This window comes from Anguilla rostrata, chromosome 5, assembly GCF_018555375.3.
Source record: "Anguilla rostrata isolate EN2019 chromosome 5, ASM1855537v3, whole genome shotgun sequence".
NCBI lineage: Eukaryota > Metazoa > Chordata > Actinopteri > Anguilliformes > Anguillidae > Anguilla > Anguilla rostrata.
Genome location: NC_057937.1, coordinates 57,492,347 through 57,508,307, shown reverse-complemented (window position 1 = coordinate 57,508,307; position 15,961 = coordinate 57,492,347). Strand labels below are relative to the sequence as shown.

General features: G+C 47.9%; 1 protein-coding gene across 1 annotated transcript in view; it reads right to left on the bottom strand.

The window, feature by feature from the left end:
• LOC135255757 (neural-cadherin-like) overlaps window positions 1–15,961 on the bottom strand; it is a 185,837-nt gene that overhangs the window by 81,001 nt on the left and 88,875 nt on the right. The window contains exons 10-14 of the mRNA XM_064337323.1: window positions 14,857–15,027; window positions 12,685–12,857; window positions 11,593–11,760; window positions 6,482–6,731; window positions 4,931–5,058 (exon numbers count right to left, since the gene is read on the bottom strand). Of these exons, the coding sequence (XP_064193393.1) occupies window positions 4,931–5,058; window positions 6,482–6,731; window positions 11,593–11,760; window positions 12,685–12,857; window positions 14,857–15,027 (890 nt within the window). The remainder of the gene's footprint in view (window positions 1–4,930; window positions 5,059–6,481; window positions 6,732–11,592; window positions 11,761–12,684; window positions 12,858–14,856; window positions 15,028–15,961) is intronic.

The window sequence follows — 15,961 nt, the reverse complement described above, 5'->3', positions numbered from 1 at the left end:
ATAACTATACTACAAGCATTCTGAAGTATGAAATAGTGTACTTCAGCATACCATTAGTTCCACATAGGTACTGTATTTTTAGTTTTTCTTTAATTAAGCACAAAACCTTCTCACCTCAGATATTCAACTTAATGTCAACATCTAAAGTTTTTTATTTTTGTATATTTTGTGCATATATTTAATTACACTTTGCGCATGGCAAAGAGTCATAGTTGCTTGGTGAAGACGCTAATTAGCACGCTCTTTACGCTAGCCCATCACTATGACGCCTCTGATACAGGCTACATCTTCAGGCTCTCCGGGAAGTCCCATACCAGGACAACTAAAGACTGGCAATCACACCCTCATGCCAAGGTAAACACCTGTAGCCTACGCAGGTAAAGAACTGTACAGACTGGTACCACACCCTCATGCCAAGGTAAACACCTGTACAGACTGGTACCACACCCTCATGCCAAGGTAAACACCTGTACAGACTGGTACCACACCCTCATGCCAAGGTAAATACCTGTAGCCTACACAGGTAAAGAACTGTAGAGTGGTACCACACCTGTGTGCCAAGGTAAACACCTGTAGCCTACGCAGGTAAAGAACTGTACAGACTGGTACCACACCCTCATGCCAAGGTAAATACCTGTAGCCTACACAGGTAAAGAACTGTAGAGTGGCACCACACCTGTGTGCCAAGGTAAACACCTGTAGCCTACACAGGTAAAGAACTGTACAGACTGGTACCACACCCGTGTGCCAAGGTAAACACCTGTAGTCTACGCAGGTAAAGAACTGTACAGACTGGTACCACACCCTCATTCCAAGGTAAAGACCTGTAGCCTACGCAGGTAAAGAACTGTACAGACTGGTACCACACCCTCATGCCAAGGTAAAAGCAGCTGACTTAAGTAACCTACCACAGGTAAAGAACTGTACAGACTGGTACCACACCCGTGTGCCAAGGTAAACACCTGTAGCCTACACAGGTAAAGAACTGTACAGACTGGTACCACACCCTCATGCCAAGGTAAACACCTGTAGCCTACGCAGGTAAAGAACTGTACAGACTGGTACCACACCCTCATGCCAAGGTAAACACCTGTAGCCTACACAGGTAAAGAACTGTACAGACTGGTACCACACCCTCATGCCAAGGTAAACACCTGTAGCCTACGCAGGTAAAGAACTGTACAGACTGGTACCACACCCTCATGCCAAGGTAAAGGCCTGTAGCCTACACAGGTAAAGAACTGTACAGACTGGTACCACACCCTCATGCCAAGGTAAAGGCCTGTAGCCTACACAGGTAAAGAACTGTACAGCTAAAGTATCACTTAAGTGCTACTTCAGAAACTTAAGTGTTTGAGAGTGAAGGAAGGTGAGTGCATGACAGCATGGGAGAAAATCATGTTCTGTATTGGATGGAGATTACAGGTCAAGGCAAGTGAGTGAGATTTCACACGTTCTTCGAACCCAGGACCAATATACAGTATGTGTCAGACCTGTGATGAGCAGACCCACTCCCTCACTGAGACAGCGGGGCAAGGCCGTGAACTCAAACCCAGGATCACGTCTAATCAATGCGCCAGTTATTAGTTAAATTAACGGCTTCTGCGAGAAGTTACTGAAATTCACAAAGAAATAAATAAATAAATAAATAAACCGAGAAACAAACACACACATTTGGCATCGGTAACTGGGAGCGGGCCCAGAGGCGATGAAATATACTTCCTGCTCGTCTCCACGGCAACATAAAAGCCTCAGTGCCAAAATCAAACTCCAGTGCTCTCCCAGAGTTCACACCATTCAAACAGGGACCAAATGTGTTCTGTAGCACTTAAACGACTCTGCTTTAATCAACATTATCGTTTTCGCATTCATCATTCCCATTGTTTACATGTCGTGTGTGCTCCAAGCGTACGGTCCGTCGACTTTAATGAGATCTCAATCCACGCTGTCGAGCGTCACGCAAGGACGGGATTTAAACGGTAGGGTGTTGGGACTCTCCGATTCGAACATCTGCTAACTTCCAGAAGAAGCAAAAAAAAAAAAAAGACTCCCCCCACAATCTCAATCAATAAAAGAGCACTCAACATTCAAATTAGCGGAAAAGGGAATGTCTAGACTGCTTCTGAATAACCTCAAGCACACTGATATACAAAATACATGGAATAAGAGGTATCTTACCAGCTGTAAGAAATAAAAGAGTATATTTCAAAGGGGCATGCTGTAACAGGAGAGATGGATTTTTTTTTCTTTTTTTAAACAAAAAATCTTTGAAAGGTCACGTTGTTCCACTGCAAGTGGAAGATTGTGTGGCAACTGAAGAGAAGTTTTTGCAAAGAAGTACACGCCATCATATAACCAAGGTCTACACACAGAGAAATCTCCTCGCACTGCTTTACAACATTAAAAATTCCACGTTCCTGACATGTGGCATTTTACAAACACAACTCCTAAAATCTGTACGCACATCACATGGTCAAAACGATAACGGCTTACACATAAACAAACACCAATGTATTTCCTCTGAAATGGTTCCATTCAAACACAATGCCCGTGTGTTCCCACATCAGGGCTGCCCAACCCCCAGTTCCTGGAGATCTGCCTTCCCCCGAGGTTAGGTTTTCACTGCAACCCTAACAAAGCACACCTCATTCAACATCTGGAGATCTACCTTCCCCTAGGTTCTCACTGCAACCCTAACAAAGCACACCTCATTCAACAGCTGGAGATCTACCTTCCCCTAGGTTCTCACTGCAACCCTAACAAAGCACACCTCATTCAACAGCTGGAGATCTACCTTCCCCTAGGTTCTCACTGCAACCCTAACGAAGCACACCTCATTCAACAGCTGGAGATCTACCTTCCCCTAGGTTCTCACTGCAACCCTAACAAAGCACACCTCATTCAACAGCTGAGATCTACCTTCCCCTAGGTTTTCACTGCAACCCTAACGAAGCACACCTCATTCAACAGCTGGAGATCTACCTTCCCCTAGGTTCTCACTGCAACCCTAACAAAGCACACCTCATTCAACAGCTGGAGATCTACCTTCCCCTAGGTTTTCACTGCAACCCTAACAAAGCACACCTCATTCAACAGCTGGAGATCTACCTTCCCCCAGGTTTTCACTGCAACCCTAACAAAGCACTCATCAACTCTATTTTATCAACCTGAAGACTCATTCACTACTCTCCCCCAGGTTCTCACTGCAACCCTAACAAAGCACACCTCATTCAACAGCTGGAGATCTACCTTCCCCTAGGTTCTCACTGCAACCCTAACAAAGCACACCTCATTCGACAGCTGGAGATCTACCTTCCCCCAGGTTTTCACTGCAACCCTAACAAAGCACACCTCATTCAACAGCTGGAGATCTACCTTCCCCCAGGTTCTCACTGCAACCCTAACAAAGCACACCTCATTCAACAGCTGGAGATCTACCTTCCCATAGGTTCTCACTGCAACTCTAACAAAGCACACCTCATTCAACAGCTGGAGATCTACCTTCCCCTAGGTTCTCACTGCAACTCTAACAAAGCACACCTCATTCAACAGCTGGAGATCTACCTTCCCCTAGGTTCTCACTGCAACTCTAACAAAGCACACCTCATTCAACAGCTGGAGATCTACCTTCCCCCAGGTTCTCACTGCAACCCTAACAAAGCACACCTCATTCGACATCTGGAGATCTACCTTCCCCCAGGTTCTCACTGCAACCCTAACAAAGCACACCTCAGTCGACAGCTGGAGATCTCGCTGAGCTGCTAATCAGTAGAATCAGGCGTGCCAAACTAGGGTTGAAATGAAAACCTCCAGGACGGTAGATCTTCAGGAACCAGTGAGGGCAGCCCTGTCCTTCAGTCACCGGACTGGACTCAGCGTTCATCTTCATCTGGCCATTTCAGTCATCTCACTTTGTCTTCTTCAAATGTTGTGCCACAAACAAGGAGACAAACGCACAGAATCTACGCCTACATGAAATACCCTGTTTATTGACTCTGATGCTCTGCGTCGGAATATACCACGCTCAGTGAAGCTCATCTAATTCCATTCCAATTACACATATTTATTTAAAAAAAACCCTTAGAAGTCGTAAGCGTTACATAAAATAGTGAGAGTTACAGTGCATTTCATCAGCATTAACACACATGATGCCTACGTGGACTGGTGATTTTTCACTTCTGGGGAATGCAGCAGGAGATTACCGAGTTGTGTTTGTATTCCGTGTAATGTTAGTGTAAGGTTAGCGTACACAAACGCACAGTTTTTTGAGCTGCTGTGGCTTCAGGCCAGGCATTAGCTTTTCCCATACAACGGTAGAGTCTGGATGCTAGTGAACCCCTACCCCTCTGGCCACACCCACAGAACTGGGCACTGACTATACCCACACAAAAACACAGTAACTCACCCATTTGTCCTCACTGGAGTAAATCACTGACCACCAGTAGGCCAGTCACTGGATTCACCCTTTTAAAATAGTGAACTTACGAAATAGGCCTAATGTTTGTGACCCAAACTATTACAACAGGGCAACGGTTATTTAGAAATGGCTTTTAATGAACAGTAATCAGACAGTTAAATGCTATTTTTTGTTGTTTTGGATGGGATTTGGGGGGACTATGTATAAAAGGGCTGTAATTCCTACTCAGATCACCCAATATGGATGTAAATGGCTTTAAATTACAGCTGACAGTTCGCACTTTACACTCATATTCACCATTTTACATCAAACCCAATGTGCTGGAGTACAGAGCAAAACAACACAAACTGTCTCACTGTCCCCACAGAGTTGCATTTAACTATATACCCCAAGATGGGGCAATGACCAAACCCACAGCCGCACACACCTACACCTGTGAGCCCACAGCCCCACACACCTACACCTGTGAGCCCACAGCCCCACACACCCACACCTGTGAGCCAGCGCGCTCACCTTCCCGTTCAGCCCCAGGTCCAGGTCGTTGGCGGACACCTGGAGCACGAAGGTCCCGGCCTCCGCCCCCTCCGTCACCGCGGCCTCGTAGACGGAGGAGGTGAAGAACGGCACGTTGTCGTTCACGTCTGCGAGAAAAAAGAAAAAAGAAAAAAAAACGTTCCCACACTTTTTTTTTCTTCACTCTTTCGTTAATGTACATGTTATCACCCGGTAAAAGGACTTGCTGTTAAATACACACCTTATACCTGCACCTGGAAAACACGCGTTTCGTTTAGCTATGCATTTCATTCTGTTAATACACAAAAAATGAACATGTCAGCCACAGGTGGCATCGACGCACAGACTGAGTTAGCAAAACAGCTCGTTTCCACGTACAAGGAAACGTGTCGAACTCTGTGCTTATGTACACACACGCGTGTGATGCCTGAGTACATCTGAATGCTTGTGCTGTAACTGTAATTATTTTTCATTCCTGCTGCACTAAAATTCCTCAGTGAAAGAAGGTAAGACTTACTGATATGACACTGTCATACACATAGGAGAGATGGACATAACAGCTATCACAAGATGGCATAACATGATGTCAGGTAATGTCAAATGACGTAAAACTGTCATACGTCTATCGGCAAATGTTATGACAGCAAGCATCTGCCAAAGAGTTTACCAATCAAAGTAAGCCGGTTTTATGTCATGTGACTTCACCTGACATAATCTGTTTTGCCATCTCGTGACAGTGTTATGTCATGCGTATGACAGTGTTATGACAGCCTTATGTCAAAGGGGTTCAGGTGAACCGCTACCCGCGAAAAACGACGGCACATTCCAGGTGAATCGGCGGTGGCGGCGGCGGCGGCGGCGTGCGATAATGGCCGTGCGAGAAACGGCGTCGAGGCGTGGCGTGCGGCTTCGTGAATTATAAAAGTCCGTTATTCACCCGCCCCCCCACCCCCCCCCCGCCCCCCATCGCCGAGCGGAGCGAGAGAGCAAGAGCGAGAGAGAGAGAGAGAGAGCACTCCGTTAATAAAAGATACGCGTGGGCGCTGAGGAGCAGTTAGCGCGCCGCGGACAGGACGCCGCCATTCGCACACGCCCGCGAGGGTCGACTTCTCTCTGAGAGACGGCGCCTGGACGGACGGTCAGGCGGGTTGAGGCGGCACCTTCGATTGGTCAGGAGAGTGTACGGGGGTGGGGGGTGGGGGCGGGTAATGGAGCTAACCCAATAACAGGTGGGTGGTGGGCTGGGGGGGGGGGGGTTTGCAGAAGGATTAACAATGGGAAGGAACAGGTACGTGCAGAGGACTCTTGAGAGCGGGGAGAGAAAGCACTCAGCCCGCTAAGAAAAACCACGTCCGTGGTGCTTGTGATACACGCTCTACGGTTAAAGTGAGGTAAGCCTTTTGTTCCTATCTGAGCCTGTGTTAACCGGGCAGAGTGAGACATAGCGGCTGTACTCGTCTAATGGAAATGTCTTGTCCGCTTTATAGCCCTGTGGGAGGGAGGGAGGGAGACTTAGCCTTGGACCGATTTCGGGGGGGGAGCACGGCGTACCCGTGACGTTGACGTAGACCGTGGTGAAGGCCGCCAGGGGCACGGCGGCCACGTTCTGCGCCCGCACCCTCAGCACGAAGTTCCGGGTGGCCTCGTAGTCCAGCGGCTCGGCCACCAGGACGGAGGCGGAGCCGTCCTCGCGGTTGGGCGTCAGGTAGAAGCGCACCGGCATGTTGGTTTCCGGCACCATCCCGTCCTCCAGGTTGTAGGTCACCCTGGGGTCACCCAGCAGGGAGATGGCCTTGATGGTCTGGGGGATGTCCAAAAAATCAAACGGGATTTATTTATTTATTCGTCCTACATAATTATTCCGTAACCAGGTAACAAGTTGAGTGGGAAAAATTTTGCTTTTACAGTAACGGTCTGGCCCGAGAGGTCAAAACACAGCAATACAAACAAATGTTTTATTTTTATTTTTTTTTGTTGATAATTTCACAGATAATTACAGATTAAACGTAAAGTGGTTGCAAATAGGCAGTGATACGAGAAACGAAAACAGGCTCGGGCGAACAAATTAAAACACAGGAAGTGCGGGAGTCGCAGAATATGATTGTGATTAAGCACTTAAAAACAAAAACAAAAAAAAAACACAGACACAGACACAGAGACAGTATCTATCTGGAAAGGGGGGGAAGGGGGAATGACAGAGATGTCCTTTCCCATTTTCCGCAGCGCGAGCCCAATTTGTAATACGCAGAAGAGAGTGGGGGGAAGATCACGGATGCGCTCCCCCTCAGCAGAGAGAGATAACGCAGAGAACCAAAACCCCGGCTGTATTAGAATGTTTTCCTTGTTCCAAGCAGGCCCCCGCTGAGGCGGGGAGAAACGTTCCTGGCAGGTGGCTCGCAAATAAATTAACTGTCCTCGAGTAAATAAGCAGTTGTTTGAATGAGCGCACGGAGAAGCGGTAACCTATCTGAGTTCCCCAGCGTTCCAGTAATTTCACAATTGAGCAGAAAACACGCCAGGCAAAACAATGACAGGCTAGAATTAATAATGAATGGAACAGACAACAGGAATTATAAAACATAAAACAAAACCCAAGTGAACCGGTTTTTGGGTTTAAAAATGTTTTTTTTTTTCTTTTTTTTATGTGAATGTTTTCCCTCCTCGCAGTGCAAAAGCGACCTGTGTCCCAACCTGAGCCAACACAGTCCTACAGCACAGGGCAACGGCTGCACTGTGGCTGTGCGCGTTTCACAGGGTGCCTGTGCAGATGTGCACACCCTTGTGCTGGTGTGCACGCCCCTGTGCTGATGTGCACGCCCCTCCCTGATGTGCATGCCCCTGTCCTGATGTGCACGCCCCTCCCTGATGTGCATGCCCCTGTCCTGATGTGCACACCCCTGCCCTGATGTGCACAACCCTGTGCTGATGTGCACGGCCTCATGCTGATGTGCACACTCCTGTCCTGAAGTGCATGCCCTTATCTCAATGTGCACGCCCCCTGTGATGGTGTGCACGCCCCCACATCGCAGGAACACATTGCAGCAGTGAGGCAGGCCTCCCATGCGACCCCCAATCGGGGAAAAATCAATATAAGGGAACAGAAAGTAGTTTAAAACATGCAAAGGCCATTTACCCACTTCTCTGCCAACACTGGACCCCGTGAGAATGCAGAAAATACTTTTTTCATCTTAAGAATCGGAACATTGCATCGCCCTTTACAATAAGTGCTCCTAATAGCCGTCTAACTACACTTAAACAGTGGCGAGAGTACGGAAATATTGTTACACTGCACTTACGAAGGCGAGACATGTTTACAGCTGCATCACTAGTGCAATAAGCTGCTTCAGAATATGCAACATTATCGGCACGGTTTTAATAGCCAGAAAATGCGTTTTTCCGTTTACCCATGATCACACGGGGTGAAAAGAGAACACAGTGTTAACGTTCGACATTAAAACCGAAATGAAATATAGATAATACAAATCGGAAGTGCAATGTAACCATGTAAATGAAAACCAGTTGCTACACCAGAACATACGTCTGCAGTTACAATGCACCTGCACAGGTCAGAATAGTGTTCACTGCGTGAACTGAACTGTGTTCTCGGCTAGAAATAGCTGTACGAAACGAGTACCGAACCTTATTGAACCTGTGTTTTGTAGTTGTTCCAATGACCATGATGTGCACTTTTGTACGTCGCTTTGGATAAAAGCGTCTGCTAAATAAGTGCAATGTAATGTAAATGTAATGTACACAGGTATTTATGGCCACTTAATGCGGTTATTATTCTAGGGTTAATCCTCGTTTATGGGCCCAGTTTACCAAGGACCACGTCTCAACCATTCCGTGAGCATTCAGCGGCCTCCAACACCACTTCAGTGCACGTTTGGGGGGGAGAAACGCACACACCACACACTCCAGATCAATTAGACCCAAACCACATTGCTCCTCTGCACCTCACTTTAAAAAAAAATCAATTTTCCGATCAATTAACAAGCCCCATTACCTTTATTCCCCCTTAGGTATAACATTAATTTGACCCCCCCACCTCCCCCCCCATCCCACCCTCCCCTGGCCCACACACCCATTTTAACATAACCCTGATGGCTTTATAAAGACTAGGAGCACTTTCCACAAATTAAAGTTCAATTTGTTCATTAAACTTAAAAAAATGAATAAACAAACATCTTAAATAATCCAGGTGTAATGCAGAACTCTCCAGGAACTCCGATGCTGGGAGTTACACTGTTTTTTTTTTTTTCAAACGTAATGGTGAGGGAGGGGCAAGAGGGAGTGGCCACCCCCCCCCCTACCAAAACAGACCTAGAGTACCACTGTACTGGGTTTCACTGGTTCACTGATTGATAAGTCTCTAACACATGGCATGGAATCAATAAAAAATTATTTGCACACACGCACATGCTACACACGCACGGACATGCACGCACGCACACACACACGCACACACACACACGCACGCACACACACACCCTCAATAACAGCAGCGGCGGCGGCGGCGGTGTCAGCAGTGGGACCGTGCAGGTTATTAATCCCTGGAGCAGCGCACAAACTAGCCATCATAACACGCTCAGGATAACAACTAAAGAGCAAACTCGCGGCCCGGCGGAGTGCACTGAAGTCCAGGAGAGGACATAATATTCTGCAATTTCTTTTTTTTCAGGGCCTTGAGTGCGAAACACATCCACTCCTCCCGCTAATGCGCTAAGTCGGTTCCCCGGGGAGACCCACGCTGGCTTCTGTAATTGAGGACGGCGACGGGAGAAACACGTCTTCGCTGTCAAAGTTGAAAATTTAATTACATTTTTCTCTCAGCCAGCTACTGCTCAGATATCATAGACAGAGCAGAGAGAGAGAGAGAGAGAGAGAAAAAACATTGTTCCGCTACCAGCGAAAAACACATAACCCATTTTCAACCTGGTGAGGGTCCCTACAGCAAACCACACAATCCACTTTCAACTTGGACAGACTCCTCTGGTGGAGCTGGAAGATTCCGCAGACAACACTGGCTGTAAGGACAGGCTACGTTTGATCTGAACAAGTTGAACTTTTTAATCCGGGCGCAGCGACGAATTCGAATTCAAATTTCATTTGCGTTAAAAGTAATCCTTCCAGAATCTGATCGCAACCTCAATGAAAATTAAAAAAAAAAAAAAAAAAAAAGAAGATATAAATCCATTTTGGGATGTTCTGCAAGACACGCACAGCCCTGAAGAATCTGACAGAAGCAACACCCCAAGGTTTTTTTTTTAACCCGCATGCAATCAGTGTGATAATTACTGTGCAAGCAAGGAGGAGGACCCTGTGGGCGTGCCCATACATCAGCTCCGCCCCCAGCATGTGGGCGTGACCATACACCAGCTCCGCCCCCAGCATGTGGGCGTGGCCATACGTCAGCTCCGCCCCCAGCAGGTGGGCGTGACCATACACCAGCTCCGCCCCCAGCATGTGGGCGTGACCATCGTCAGCTCTGCCCCCAGCATGTAGGGTGACCATTTGCAGCTCCGCCCCCAGCATGTAGGCGTGACCATACCGGGCTCCGCCCCCAGCATGTGGCTGACCATATGTAGCTCAGCCCCAGCATGTGGGCGTGACCATACGTAGCTCCACCCCCAGCATGTGGGCGTGACCATATGTCAGCTCCGCCCCCAGCATGTGGGCGTGACCATACGTCAGCTCCGCCCCCAGCATGTGGGCGTGACCATACGTCAGCTCCGCCCCCAGCATGTAGGCGTGACCATTTGCCAGCTCCGCCCCCAGCATGTGGGCGTGACCATACGTCAGCTTCGCCCCCAGCATGTGGGCTTGTCCATACGTCAGCTCCACCCCCAGCATGTAGGCGTGGCCATTTGCCAGCTCCGCCCCCAGCAGGTGGGCGTGACCATTTGCCAGCTCCGCCCCCAGCACGTGGGCGTGACCATACGTCAGCTCCGCCCCCAGCACAACGTGCACCACGACTGGGGGAACCCCAGGTCCTTTCCGAACATCCCTTTACCTTACCCTCATCGTCCCCTCCCTGTTTTGTAATGGAAACCTTTGGCCCAGTAGGCAGGTGCTGGTCCGAGTGCAGTAGGATGCTGAGGGATTTGGGTGATTGAACGCCCTTAAGGCACTGCATTGTGGGAAATGAAACAAATCTTGCTAATTGCCGAACGCCAGCGGTGGAAAGTCCAGGGGTCAGAAAGTAAAATGTCTGCCGTGCGTTTCTTCCAGCCATAAAACACCGCTGATTTCACTAATGAGTTCCGCCGCCCTGTTGAAGAACTGCGCTAATTAGCAAATCCAGGTGATTGGACGTAAATACTGGCACGGACTTTTTACTTTATGAAACTGGATTCTCCCCACCTCTGCCAAAAGGCCTATGTGACAGCCACCAGGAGGACTCATGACAAGTTACTTTCCAAAATGTGTAAAAAATAAAAAAATAAATAAAAAAAAGTCTTATATAGCCTGGTGTAATGATTGCATATGTCCTGTTGGTTGAAATACTGAATTTGAGAGATCCACGCAGATACGGAATGGGCTGGGGAGGAACCATGGGAATAGGAGGTGTGCCGAGCAGCTGTTATGAAAGCCCCACCCCCCAAAACACACCCCCTCACACGCCCCCCCCCACACCACCACCCCACCACCCCAATACGCACCACGATGGGCGTGTCCCTCATGGTGTTCTCTGGAATGACCACGTCGTAGCTGTCCCGCTCCCATTGCGGGGGCTGGTTCTTCACGTTGGTGATGGTGACGGACAGCTCCACCGAGCTGCTGCGGTTCCCCCCGTCCGTGGCAACAATCTCCCTGGTGATGTGGGACCTCTGGAAGGAGTCAGAGCCAGCCATGCTGAGGCCCGCTGTTGCTCGAGCAACACTGTTGTCATGGAGTTGGTAGGACCTCTGAGGCCATAGCAACCAGCTTCCCTGGTATCTTGAGTCACAGCTCTGATTAGTCCTTCTCATAGTAAGCACCATCCCACCCCCAGACCACTCCCCCCCGACCCCCCCCACACCACGCTGTGACCTAGATTCAATCAAACAAAGCACAGTACTATTCAATTCATAGTAACCCAGCACAATATCAGACCGTTTGTTAAAATCATTGTAGATAAATAGCAGGATTGTAGCAGCTTTCATTAATGTTTTAAAAATAATACCACTGTAATGCTGAAGTGTACCCAAAATTGTTTATAATCACAATTACACAGTACCTAATACTAGTCTTGATGACACTACTGAGCCTACTCAACCTAAATCAAATGGATGCATGACCCTGCATAGATTTGACTATGTCCTGATTTATTACGAGAACAAGACCAGGCGTGAGACCAATGTATAAAACTAAGTTATGAAATTATATTATATCACACCTGGCATACAGCAGCTTTAAAATGGGGATGGGCACATAGGCGTGTCTTCAGTCTCTTTCCTGTGAAATGCGTGGATTAATGCAGACCAGGGCTGCCCAACCCCACTCCTAGTGACCTTCCATCCTGCAGGCACTCCACCCCATCCCTAACGAAGCCCACCTCATTCACACAGCTAGAGATCTCGTTCTCACTGCAAACGAGTAGAATCAGGCGTGCCAAATTAGGGTCGAAAGCAAAACCGTACAGGACGGTAGATCTCCAGGAACAGGGTTGGGCAGCCCTGACGCAGACCTACACAAGCTGACTCCCAGACGTGTTTTTTTTTGGCTCAGCGACGCGGAACGGCCCGGTCCTCGCAGCAGGGAGCGCGCCTCACCTGGGAGATGGGCTGGTTGACGTAGACCCAGCCCGTGACGGGGTTGACCCTCAGGTACTCGGGCTGCTCCGCGGACATGGAGTAGGCGATGGCGGCGTTGGTGCTGTAGTCGTCGTCGTGCGCCGCCACCCGCAGGAAGCTGGTGCCGATCATGGTGTCCTCCCGCAGGAAGTCTGCCCCCCCCCCCCCAACGCAACGCGTGGCATTAACGTTGTGTTCACACAGGCTGACTCCACACATGCTCCCTACACACTACAGCACAACTCTCAGAAAAAAAGGTACGAAAAACTACCCCAAAAGCTAATAAACACTACATAAAATTGAACCCCCAACCATGGATTTAATAATTCAATTGTGCCTTTTTGGCTTGTAAAAAAGGTGTGCAAAGAACATTATTGTTCCTTTCAGGGTTCATGTGGGAAATTTGTTACTTAAAGAACAAAATGTACCTCCGCTGTAACTTTATTTCTGAGAGTGTATTAGAGCTCGGCACCAACAGAGTTCTCTGCTCGGAAACCGTGACTGATTTATTAATTGAGTCAAACAATTTTCAGATTTTTTTTTTTTTTTCCTTCTTCTGAATTCTCCTTGTGATTTTCAGCACGGTGTTTTGATTGCTTAAAATTCCCTGTGAGTTTCAGCCCTCAGTTATTTCAAAACCATGGAATTTTCTTTCTGCTTGCATTAAAATTCAAAACATTGACGTTAACCTATGAAAGGATCAGATATGAAAGGCAGATAAAAGGATCACTTTGCTATTCCTCTCTGTTCTGCTGCCCCCTGGGTGCCTTTCATTTCCAGGTTTATACTTCCAGGTCATGTGTCCGCACTTCCAGGTCACATCTTCTATCTGTTCTGGTCCCCTGGAATGACCTTTGATTGCGGTCAGAACAGCAGAAACCCTGCCCATCTTCCCCACTGCAGTCAGAACAGCAGAAACCCTGCCCATCTTCCCCACTGCAGTCAGAACAGCAGAAACCCTGCCCATCTTCCCACTGCAGTCAAAACAGCAGAAACCCTGCCCATCTTCCCACTGCAGTCAGAACAGCTGAAACCCTGCCCACCTTCCCACTACGGTCAGAACAGCAGAAACCCTGCCCATCTTCCCACTACGGTCAGAACAGCAGAAACCCTGCCCATCTTCCCACTATGGTCAGAAGAGCAGAAATCCTGCCCATCTTCCCACTGCAGTCAGAACAGCAGAAACCCTGCCCATCTTCCCACTGCAGTCAGAACAGCAGAAACCCTGCCCATCTTCCCACTGCAGTCAAAACAGCAGAAACCCTGCTCATCTTCCCACTGCAGTCAGAACAGCAGAAACCCTGCCCATCTTCTGGTGCAGACTCAAGGCTCACCTCTTCAGACTGCACAATGGCTCCCCCCCCCCCCCACCCCCCACATGTCATTTCCCTCTCTCGATTTCCTTCTCAGATAAAGTTATAGGTGTAGCTGTGTAATAATAGGTTCTCTCTCTAGTGGTATGCTCTTTTGTTGTTATACAAACTGTTGTTTTATTAGGTTAACATTACACGTATCGATTGTAAATGGGCTTTCTGGGCCTTCTTTGGTGATATAGCACTTTTGTATTCCTGAGAATAACACTGATGTTCGCTGCTTCTGTATGTCTCTCTCAATAAGACTAAGCGATTGTAATGTTAAGTAAAAACGCACCCGCATTTACGTTTACAATACTTACACTGTACCTACAGCTGTAGTTACAATTACAATATAACTGTAGAGACATTGTGTCTAATTAATACAAAATGGAAGGTGACCCTGCCCAGGATAACCGGGTATAGATAATGGATGAATGGATGGTGACTGCCCAGGATAAGCGGGTACAGATAATGGATGGATGGATGGATGGTGACTCTGCCTAGGATAAGCGGGTATAAGATAATGGATGGACGGATGGTGACCCTGCACAGGATAAGCGGGTATAGATAATGGATGGATGGATGGTGGCCCTGCCCAGGATAAGTGGGTAGAGATAATGGATGGATGGATGGTGACCCTGCACAGGATAAGCGGGTATAGATAATGGATGGATGGATGGTGGGCCTGCACAGGATAAGCGGGTATAGATAATGGATGGATGGATGGTGACCTTGCCCAGGATAAGTGGATATAGATAATGGATGGATGGATGGATGGTGACTGACTGATACTTACACTCGTAGCGCAGGTTCTCAAATTTCGGGTCGTTGTCGTTCTCGTCCAGGATCAGAATGTTGATCTGGCAGATCCCGATCAGCGGCTCGGCGGCCTGGTCCGTGGCCGTTACCGTGACGGCGTACTCCCGCTGTCTCTCGCGGTCGAACTTCCTGGCCGTGACGATCACGCCTGGAAGAGCCAGATTTCGGGAACGTCAGTGTCCCGGGGAACGCCGACATCGGGAAGTGCACCTCAGGACCAAAGCACCGAACTCCGGTCCGAGGGGACCCGCTTCCAACATTTCTGTTATCGAGCAGCTTCCACGTCTTTGATTGGCCCAATTGGCAGCTTAAATTTGCACCTATAAGTGTCCCAAAAAACACTCTCCACTAGGACACCGGTTCACGATTTGTTTTGATGTAGTGCACACAGAGAAATATTCATTGTTCAATAAACAAGAATACAATACACACCTGTAGAGAGAATAGAATAGAATAGAATAGAATAGAATAGAATAGCACATCATTTAGTTCTACTCTATCCCAACAGAATGGAAAGGAACTATACTGTTTACATAAATGTCCAATATTCATTGTTTGGCTCCAGTCACCCAAGGAAGAAAGACACTTTCTTCTCAATGGGTTTCACCTGGATTTGTTAACCGTTAAATTAAATAAACAAGTCGTGAATAAATATCCTTGGCATAAATATTAGTGCGTGTGAACCAGGCAGCACCGTCCTTCAGCAAGAATTTAGCCTTCCACGGTTTCGGAAGCCACAATACAATGACAATGATTCAACCCTGCCATTCCACACAACAATGCACCAGCATCACATCGATGTCTTTCAGGAAGAAGTGTTCCACAGAAGCCTACATGGACACAATTCTCTTATGCACACCTGACACAAATTCTTTTTTTTTTTCTGCGGTCTTTTCGAACGAGACGGGTTTTGTAGAAATTCTTAAGGTGTTTCTGCAAAAGCGCGGGGAGCGGCGTTCTCCCTTGAAAGGGTGCTCCGGCGAAATTCTATTAAATCCCTCCTCTTTTGAACCTCTCTTTTCAGCGGTGACACATTTTGAAAGGATGTGATTACAGAAAATTGGATTGAAATTTGGAACACT